The following is an 11,313-nucleotide window of genomic DNA, read 5'->3' on the forward strand; positions in this document are numbered from 1 at the left end:
AAAAAAAAAAAAAAAAAAGAAAGAAAGAAAGAAAAGAAAGAACCAGGTATACTGCTTAAATTTTTGCCCAGGCTCTTCCTTTATTGCCACCCCAGAGTGGTACTGTATTACTGCACCTGTCCATTTTTGTGTGGTAGCAGCATACTGTGCAGAAGCTGCTATAACCGGGCTTGAATTTCCTTCTTCCCTGATCATTTGGTTATAGGGTACTCCTCATGAGGCTACAGGTGTGGATTTATAGAGGTTGGGACATCTTATGCCTTTAGGAGTTGCTCAAACCTTATCTAACATATTATTATATCACTTCCATTTGATAATGAAATGTTGCTGGTATGCCCGACTTTTTGGCTTGATGAGTCAGATAGTGCCCAGGTCAAAATGGAAAGCTTAGGTTGAATGGCAACTTGGTAGCCTTTGGGCAACTCTTGAGGCTCTCCTAGGGCTGAATAGCAAGCCAGTAGCTGCTTCCCCCAAAGAGAAAAGAGTTACCTACAAAGAATGGCATATTTTACTTCAAAATCCTGGAAATCTAAATTGTAGTTTACTTTATAAGGGGCCCATCGAAAGCTCAATACTGGATTTCTGTCTGCTACAGATACTTAGCTTCAAGCACCAACTCTTCTGGGTTCAAATGGCAGAGCTGCTTGCATGACAGCCTAGGCCTGTTACAGACTCCTATTGTTCTGGGTCCCTTTCACAACTAGCAGGCTTTTGAATTGTAATGCTAATTAAGTATATGTTATCTTCAAAATCAGCATACATGGTGTTCTTTTTAAGACTTGAAGGGCTCAGGTGCAGTGAATATTTTTAGCCCCTGGGACTCCTAGGAATTTCACTGAGGAAGCAGGCCCCTGATTTTTATGGGATATACTCGTATTTCTCACCCTCTGGCATGCTTATTTCTCTGTAGAGTAGAGACCTTGTTCCTTCCTGCCGAGGAGATTTAGTCAGCATATTGTCAACACAGTGGACCAATATGTGGTTTTGTGGAAGAAAAGGTGATAAAGATCCCTATGTACTAGATCAGTGGTTCTCATTTGGGGGAAATTTTGCCTACCAAGAGGACATTTGCCAGTGTTTGGAGACATTTTTGGTTGTCACAAGTGAGGGTTGAGGTACTACTGGCATCTGGTAAGTATAAGCCAGAGATGCTGCTGCTAAACATCCTATAATACACAAGATAGTTTTCTACAACAAAGAATTATATGGCCCCAGATGTCTATAGTACTGAGTTTGAAAGCTTCAGATATTCTTTAGTAACAAGTATAGAGAAAAAAAGCATTCACCAGTTCAATAGAGTCATACCAGGTGCCAGGTGGTGTGCTGATTTGATCCAGTAGGGAAACCACATGAAGAATAACAGCTGTAATTGGCATTGCCAACTAATTATGTTTTTTTTTTTTTTAACTAATTATGTTTTGATAACTTCTGGTCATTTTACAAGATTCATCTGTCTTCTGCACAGGCCAAGTGGGAGAGTTGAATGAAGATGTAGTCTTCATTCCTGCGTCTTCTAATTTCTTTATGGTGGCACCAATCTCTCCCATCCTTCCAGGAAGCAGTACTATTTTAGTAAGCCCAAGCGGTTGAATGGCTTCCACTTGCCCTCTCCCCATTCACAAGCCAGGGAATGAATATGTACGTTCTGGCAGATGCTGGGTGTGTGTATTCAGGTGTGTGTTTTAGAACTGTGGAAGTTACCACAGGATGGGTTTGGGGACCCAGTATACCGTGATTGGACTTGGTTTAGAAGTTTTTGATCAGATTTCCATAAGCTCCTGCTCTGATTGGTGGAACACAATGGAGTTTTGGATCTTTGGGAATCTTTAGCTTGGAGAAAGTTTGAAGATGTGGATGAAAAACATCCAGTGCATAATCACTGTAGTAAATTTCTACAGTTCTCTTTGTGGGAAGGGGAGACTTGTAGTGTACATATTTGGATATATAGCAGCGTCCTTCTTCAAGCACACCTAGCCTCTCCTTTCTTCAAGGGACTCTGAGTCTTAGAAGTAGTTTGAGGGGCTGTGACTCTGTATTTGTATTTAAGTCACAGTGTGATTAACAAAAACACTTAACTTGGAGTATAGCATTTTAGATTTCATATCTCATGTTTCACCTATGGCAAATGATAACTCGGAACCACAGAGGGAAGGGAGTTTGGGAAAACATAGTCACAGCCTACCTAATTTGACAGTACGTAACTACCACAGTTATGTGGAGTATGAAGAAATTGTTATTATTAGTTATATTGACCATGGGTAATTTAACTTTTCAAGCTGATTTATGTTGCTTATATATAGTCATACCAGTTATTGCTTCAGTATGATTTTCCATGTGCAACAACTGAGTTCAGGGCCACTGAGTGGCTGGCTGCACAGGCTGTGTACAAATCCAAAGGACACCATTCACATGGATTAGAATGTAACAGGTGTGCCCTGAATTTGTGTAGCACAGCAGTCTGACTGGGCTTGATAGGTGACTAACTCTGTGTGACCAACACATGAGGAGGATATTTCTGGCTTTGAGATTTTTTTTTATTATTATTAAAATGTGAATGGGTGATGTACATTTAGAAGGATTTGGCTTTTGATGACTATTTATGCAAGGAGTCAATAGTATATAATTTTTGTTGTTTACATAACACATAGGTGTTTTTCTCTGTAAATTTTGAACAGTGTTCAAAAAAGTAGTTTTAATTAATTAAGTGCCTCTAAGCATAGTATCCTCCCTCCTATAAAACGGGTAAAAATCTATATATCTGTATTACATGTATATTTAGACAATTGAGTGTATATTCAATATTCAGCTTTACATTATGGTTTTTCACTCCTTTAGTATGCAGGCATCCAATGATCACATAAGAACTGGGCATTTAAGCTGGGCATGGTGCTGCTTGCTATAATCCCAGTTACTCTGGAGGCTAAGGCAGGAGAATATTTAGAGCTTAAGAATTCAAGGCTACAGTGAACTGTGATTGCAAGCAACAACAACAACAAACATTATCGAAAATCAGACATTTAAATTATAGGTGTTGATATATCAAATAAAAGTTGATGGTAGTTGTTTTAAACTGAGATTAGTAACATTTACATACAGGGAAATGTGCAGGTTTTTTTTAAATATAATTCAATGAGTTTTAATAAAAAGGTATAGCATCCCAAATTAAGGCAAAGAACAGTTCCATCATTACCTCGGAAAGTTCCTTTCTGCCTTTGTTTAATCAGCATCCCCCAACCTTCCAGGCAATTACTCTTATTTCTATTACTATAGATTAGATTTGCCTGTTTTACAATTTCATATAAGTGGAAAATCAAGCAACATATTTTTCCTAATTGCTTCCTTTACCTTGTCTGTGAGATGCATTTATTTTATTTGTATAAATAATTTATATACTTTTGTGAATAATATGTATAAATATACCAAAATTTGTTCATCGGTCCTCCTATTGATGAACATTGAGTTGTTCTCAGTTTGTTGCTGTTAGGAATAAAGCTTTTATGAACCTTTTTATAAAAGTCTTTTTGGATTTACATTTTTATTTCTTTTGGGGAAACATGTAGGAGTAGAATTGTTGGGTTGTAGAAAAGGTGTATTTAATTTTATAAGAAACTGAAAAAATATTTGGGGACTTTTAGAAGTTCATGAAAAAAGGAATTTAAAAATAAAACTAAAAATTAGAAACTTTATTTCTGAAGATACTTTTGTAAGTGATAATACCAGACATTTAGTCCATCCTTAAAGAACTGAGGGTCCTGGGACTTTAGTTATGTCACTGTAGTCTTTCTTACATTATTAATTGAAGAAAAATGGGTACCATTTAAAGATTTTTTTAAATTAGGAAAAAAAAGAAGTCAGAGTCAGGTGGATGCCTTATGATTTTTCATTGAAACTCTTTCAACTTGCCCTTGTTTGATGAGAGAAATGAGCAAGAACAATGTTGTGGTGGAGAAGACCTCTCTGGTGAAGCTTTCCAGGGTGTTTTTCTGTTAAAGCCATGGCTAACTTCCTTAAAACACTCTCAAACTAAGGAGATGTTCTTTGGCTCTCCAGAAAGTCAGCAAGCAGAGGCTAAGCTGGTAGACTAGAAACAGCCTACACACACTGCTATCATGGGAAGTATTGCAAGTTGCAGATAGATGTTCACCTCGGGATGGATCCTCTTAGAGAGAGCATTGTGAATCGTCAGAGAAGCAACTGGAGACACCCACAGTGAAGGAGAAGAAAGCATGAATCACTTGGCAGTATTGGAGGCACCTAGGGGAAAGTGCCTGCATGTGGGAAAAGAACAGAAGAGAGAACCTGGGGGCTCCACACTCCCCCCACGGACACTGTGACCCAAGCTGCAAGGGTGCCTCCCCACCACTGCTGGTCTCTGGAATGATCAGGGAGCTGCATGAAGAGTGCAGCAACACTGTAGTGTTTCAGTGGCTTCTGATCCTGGGTTGCTGCAGCTTATGCCATTCTGAGCTCTTGGCTGAGAGTACCCTATCTACACATGGTTTGGCTCTACTGCAGCCACCTCCACGTCACCCCTGCCAGGCCAGGGAGAGAGTGGAGAGGCCAGGCAGTCTCATGAACCCCATGACTGGACACTGTGCAGCACCTCTGCCACAAGAAATTCGTACAGAACAGGTGCCTATAGTCCATTGCAGCCATCTGTATAGTGCTGCTACCAGCTAGATGGTGCCACTGATGCTGTTACCACCAGACTTAAATGAAGCAAAAACCTCTGCTTTTATGACTTATCCACCACACATCTCTGCTGCTGTGCCAACCATGTGCTGTGTGCCTCAGCAGCCCTACTCATCACCATGGTGCTGCCATTGCCCTATTTGCCACGTGTTTCCTTGTCACTGTAGCCCTATAACCTCACATGCCGACCACTGCCATGGCCTGCCCACTACATGCCACCTTTCATCGTCTGTCACCACTGCCCCCGGACCTGGGCAGAGTCAACACTCAAGCTCTGGTACCCATGGCTGCTGATTAAATAGCCTTACCCAGCCACCATTGCCTCTACCATGGGGAGACTTGGGCAGAACAAACTCTAATGCCATCTGTGTCTGTGAAGAGAGGCATGACTTACCTCCCACCTGAGCTTCCAGGAGTGGCCTGGGAACCAACTGACCACTCTGCATGAATATCCCCCAGGACCAGCTTGGACTGTGGTAACCACAGAGAAACGGAATGATGCAGGGGAACAGCTGCATTACAGGCTTTCAGTGTATACACCCTTCTGCCTGGTAAGCCTTTTAGAGTAGGACTCAAACATGCCATCGAGGGACCTGTTCCTCTCTTTACTGGCAACATGCCTGCATAGGATGATAGGTGTGCCACAAAGCCTGAGGGAAGAGATAAGATTCCAGATGAGAAGGTATCAGCATAAGAATGCTGGCAATGTGGGGAAAAAGACTCCTTTGACACTCCCCCCATGGGGCACACTGGCCCCCCAACCCAAATCTCAACAAAAGGAATCTTCTGAATTGACAGATAAGGAATTCAGAACATTGATCACAAGGAAGCTCAATGGGATTGATGACAAAATTAAAAACCAACACAAAGAAACAGAAAAAAAAATTAGGACATCAAAGAAGTATTCACTGAAGAGACAATTTAAGAAAAAATGTTACAGAACTTCTGGCAATGTAAGAGTCAGTTAGGGCACTTCAAAATATAGGGGAAGGTTTTGACAACAGACTAGGCCAGTGGTTCTCAACCTTCTTAATACTGCAATGTATTTTCATTGTTAAAAAGGGATCGCAGCCCACAGATTGAGAACCGCTGGACTAGACCAACCAAAAGGTAGAATTTCAGAGCTTGAAGACAAGGCTGTCAAATTAATCCAATTAGCCAAAAATTAATCAGGAAGATTGAACAAAGTCATTTAGAATTATGGTACTATGTACTATGCCCAAACATAAGAATTATAGGTATCCCTGAGAGAGAATGAAAAAAAAAAAAAAAAAAAAAAGCAAGAAATGTGGAAAACCTACTTGAAATATTAATGGAGAAAAACTGGTCTTGCTAGAGATCTAGACATCCAGATAGGAGAAGGGCATTGAACTCCTAGAAGATTTATTCCTAATAGGACATCTCAGGATACAGTCATCAGCATGGCCAAAGCCAAAGTGAAGGAGAAAATACTACAATGAGATGAAAGCATCAAGTAACTTACAAAGTTACTTGATTAATGGCCGATGTCTCAGAGAAAACCTTACAAGCTAGAAGGGAAAGGGGTCCTGTCTTTAGCCTTCTTAAACAAACTTTCAGCCAAGAATTTTGAATCCTATAAAACTGAGCTTCATAAATGAAGAAGAAATAGTCTTTCTCAGATAAGCAGACACTAAGGGAATTTGTCGCCACTAGATCTGCCTTACAAAAAAATACTTAAAAGTGCTGTATCCATTGAACAGAACAGTTGATATCCACTACATAAACTAACCAAAAGTAAAATCTCAGTAGTTCTTATAGAACAGTAGCACAATGGAGAAAACAAAGCAACTAGATAGCAGTCAGCTTGATGACTGGTATAGTATCTTACATGTCAGTATTAACATTGAATGTAAATGGTCTAAACTCCTCATTTAAAAGATGTCAGTTGGCAGAATGACTAAAACAACAACATCAACAACAAAACCAAATATAGGTTATCTTCAGGAGACTCACTTAACTCATAATGACTCTCTGGGCTTGAGGTAAATGGATGGAAAAATATTCCACACAAGTAGAAACCAAGTGAGTAAGAGTAGCTATTCTTACATCAGAAAGAATAGACTTTAAAACAACAATGGTAAGAAAAAAAAAGACAAAGATGTTCATTATATAATGATAAAGGGAGTAACTCACCAAGAAGATAAGACACTCCTAAATATATGTGCACCCAGCATAAGAGCTCCCAAATTCTAAAACAATCACTACTAGACTTAAGGAAAGAAACAAACAGCAAAATCATAATTCCTAGGAACTTCCAACACTCCATCATCAGAACTAGACAGAACATTGAGGCAGAAAATCAACAAAGAAACACTGGACCTAACCAGGACTCTAGAACAAATGGACCTAACAGACATTTGCAGAACATTGTACCCCCAAACTGTGAAATGTGCATTCTTTTTATTTTGTTTCCAATTAATATGAGGGTACAAATGTTTAGGTTACATTATTTTCAATTCTAAGGTAAAGTTGTAGTTGAGCCCTTCACCAAGAAGGTGTGCTGAATACCCTCACATTTATTCACATTAGATGAGATCCTCCCATTCACCCTTCCTCCTCCCTCCTCCTTTCTCTTACCCCTTGCTAGACTACACTTGTGTTTTTTTGTATGTGTGAATATGTAGTTGTTTATACATTGGTTTAATATTAGTATTGAGTACATTGGATACGTTTTTTCTTGAGATACTTTACTAAGAAGAATGTGTTTCAACTCCATCCAGGTAAACACAAAAGGTGTAAAGCCTCCATCTTTTCTTATGGCTCATCCTTCTTCACATACTACTGTTTGTTAATCCATTCATGGGTTGATAGGCACTTGGGTTCTTCTACATCTTGACAATTGTGAATTGAGCTGCAGTAAACACAGAACGTACATTCTTCTCATCAGCACATGGAACATTTTCTAAGTGAGATTATATGTTGGGCCACAAAACAAATTTCAGCAAATTAAAAAGAAAAAGTAAGTTACACCATGTATATTCTCAGACCATAGTGGAAAACTAGAAATCAATTCCAAGAGGAACTCTGAAAACTGCACAAACATTGGGCGGTGCCGGTGGCTCAGTGAGTAGGGCGCTGGTCCCATATACCAAGTATGGCGGGTTCGGACCTGGCCCCTGCTGAACTGCAACGAAAAAATAGCCGAGTGTTGTGGTGGGTGCCTGCAGTCCCAGCTACTCGGGAGGCTGAGACAAGAGATTGCCTAGGCCCAGGAGCTGGAGGTTGCTGTGAGTTGTGACACTACAGCATTCTACCAAGGGCAATAAAGTGAGACTGTCTCTACAAAACAAACAAACAAAAACTACACAAACACATGGCAATTAAACAACTTACTACTAAATGATCCTTGGGTCAAGTATGAAATCAAAATGGAAATCAAAAGATATTTTGAATAGAATGACAAAAGCAACACATGCTACAAAATCTCTGGGATACAGAAAGAGTAGTACTCTTCAAGAGGGATTTTGTTAAACACCTTCATCAAAAAGATAACAAATTAACAGCCTAATGCTATACCTCCACTAGAAAAGAAGTACAAGCCAAACCCAAAGCCAGCAGGAGAAAAGAAATAACAAAGATCAAAGTAGAACTGAAATTGAAATGAAAATAACAATACAGAGGATCAAGGAAATGAAAAGTTGGTTCTTTGAAAAGGTAAACTAAATTGATAGGCCACTCACTAAATTAACCAGAAATAGAAGAGAAAGGATTCAAATAAGCCCAGTCAGAAATGAAAAAGGAGACATTACAGCTGATATCACAGAAACACAAAATGTCATCTGAGACTAATGCATACAAGAAAACCTAGAGAAAATGCATTATATTTTTGGAATCACACAAATACCCACACTTGAATCAAGAAGAAATAGAAACCTTGAACAGACCAATCACAGGTAGTAAGATTGAAACCTTAATTTAAAAATGTCCCAGTAACAACAATAAATTCCAGGATCAGATGGATTCACAGCCAATTCTGCCAGACCTACAATGTATAATTGACACCTATTCTACGGAAACATCTGGAAAGAGGGAAGGAATCTTCCCTTACTCATTCATAAAGTCAGTCACTCTGATAACAAAACCAGGAAATACACAAGAAAAAATTATAGACCAATATCTCTCATGAACATAGATACAAACCATACCACATCAAAACAGACCAAATCCATACCACACCAAAAAGATAATCAATTAAGTGGGTTTCATTACAGGGGTACAAAGATGGTTCATCATATTGAAATCAATACATGTAATTCCCCACATAATGGGAATTAAACGCAAAGAGGAGTTCAAATTATCCCTATTTTCTGATGATATGATCTTCTGTCTAGAAAACCCTAAAGACTACTCTGAAAGATTTCTAGAATTGATAAATTGTATCAGTAAAGTCTCAAGTTACAAAATTAATGTACACAAATCAGTAGCAATTTTGTACATTAACAACAGTCAAGATGAGAATCAAATCAGGAACTCAGTACTGTTTACAGTAGCTACAAAGAAAATAAAATACTTAGGAATATACACTTAGCCAAGAAGGTGGAAGATCTCTACAAGAAGAACTACAAAACACTGATGAAAGACATCAGAGATGAAACAAACAATGGAAAAACATCTCATGCTCATGAATTAGAAGAATCAACATAGTTAAAATGTCATACTGCTCAAAGTGACTTACAGATTCAGTGTAATTCCCACCAAAATACCAATAACTTTTTTATAGATCTAGAAAAAGCAATCCTAAATTTCATATGAAATCAGAAAAAAGCTAAAGCAATCCTAAGCAAAAAGAAAAAATCTTCAGGTATCACATTACCTGACTTCAAATTATTCTACCAGTGGTTCTCAACCTATGGGTTGCGACCCACAGGAAATGTATTAAAGGGCCATGGCATTAGGAAGGTTGAGAACCACTGTACCAGGCCATAGTAATCAAAACAGCATGATACTGGTGTAAAGGTAGACACATAGACAGGTGGAACTGAATAGAGAACCCAGAAATAAAACCATGTAACTGTAGCCAACTAATGTTCAATAAGACAGATAAAAATTTACACTGGCTAAAGGATGCCCTATTCAATAAATGATGTTGGGAAAATTGGATAGTAACATGTGGAAGAATGAACTGGACCTCTACCTCTCACCATATACAAAAACTAAAGAAGAATTATAAGCTTAAATGAAAGACATGAAGCCACAAAAATTCTAGTAGAAAACAAGACAAGCTCTGGTGGACACCAGCTTAGACAGAATTTGTGATTAAGACCCTATAGGCAAATACAGCAACAACAAAAATAAATGAATACAACTTAAGTAAATTAAAAAGTTCTTGCATGGCAAAGGAAATAACAGTAAACATATAGAATGGGAGAAAATATTTGCAGACTGTACATATGACAGAGGGCTAATATCCAGAATCTACAAAGAACTCAAGCAAATCAGTAAGAAAAATCACATCAAAAAGTGGGCAAAAGACACGAACAGATTTTTTTTTCCAAAGAAGATAGACAAATGGCCAACAAACATGAAAAAATACTTAACATGGAAGTACAAGTGAAAAGCATAATGAGATACCATCATACTCTATGAGAATAGCTGTTATTAAAAAAATCAAAAAACACCAGATATTGGCATGGAAGTGGTGAAAAAGCCATGTTTATACACTGTTGATAGGACTGTCAGTTAGCACAACCTCTATGGAAAGTGGTATGGAGATACCTCAGTGAACTAAAAGTAGACCTACCATTCAATGTAGCCACCTCCTACTTGGCATCTGCCCAAAGGAAATGAAGTTGTTTTTATAAAACACCTGTACCTGAATGTTTTTTTGCAGCACAATTTACAACAGCAAAGGTATGAAATATGCCTACGTGTCCATCAATGGATGAGTGGATACAGAAAATGTAGTATATGGAGTAGTACTGGAGTAGTATTCAACCATGAAGAGCAATGACATAATGTCTTTTGTAGCAATTTGTTTGGAACTGGAGACCATTATCCTAAGTGAAGTATCTCAGGAATGGCAAAACAAACACTACTTGTTTTCACTAATAAATTGGAGCTAAATTATGGGTACACATGGTCATAAAGTGGTTTACTGGATATTGGAAACTAACAAGAGGGGAAGCATAGAAGAGAGATAAGGGATAAAAATTTGCCTATTGAGTACAATGTATATTATTGGTGATAGGTACACTAAAAGCCCTGACTTTAGCATTATGCAGTTCGTCTGTGTGACAGAAATAGTTGTACCCCTCTAATCTTTTGCAATTAAAGAGAGAAAGAAAGTCAACAAGCTCAGTGCCTTGAGCATCTCTTAAAACTATTTTCACAAGCTTCTCTCTTTGATGTGTTTTTGCTTTGGCGGCACTACTTCTTGGTAGCCATCACCTTGTGCTTTTTCTTTAGGATCATACTTGTAAAGGTATGTTTCAGTTCTTCAAAGAAATACTTCAGGATCTTGATCCCCTTATTCAAACGTTCTGCTGAAAGCTTTCCTCTTGCCTGTAGTTAATCTGGGCATGATCATTTGGGCACCCATGCAGTAGAAAATGTGCTCAACTTTTATTTTTCATTCAGAATTGTTGAAGCTGAATCAGTTGA

General features: G+C 38.3%; 1 protein-coding gene across 1 annotated transcript in view; it reads right to left on the minus strand.

Annotated features, from left to right (window-relative positions):
- The window catches only part of LOC100963937 (tubulin alpha chain-like), a 19,512-nt gene extending 14,235 nt beyond the window's left edge, over window positions 1–5,277 (minus strand). Inside the window, 1 exon segment of the mRNA XM_012805869.1 lies at window positions 5,087–5,277. Coding sequence (XP_012661323.1) covers window positions 5,087–5,277 — 191 coding nt within the window.
- Window positions 5,278–11,313: the final 6,036 nt, after the last annotated feature.

Source organism: Otolemur garnettii, unplaced genomic scaffold (genome assembly GCF_000181295.1).
Source record: "Otolemur garnettii isolate 467f Iridium unplaced genomic scaffold, OtoGar3 scaffold00045, whole genome shotgun sequence".
NCBI lineage: Eukaryota > Metazoa > Chordata > Mammalia > Primates > Galagidae > Otolemur > Otolemur garnettii.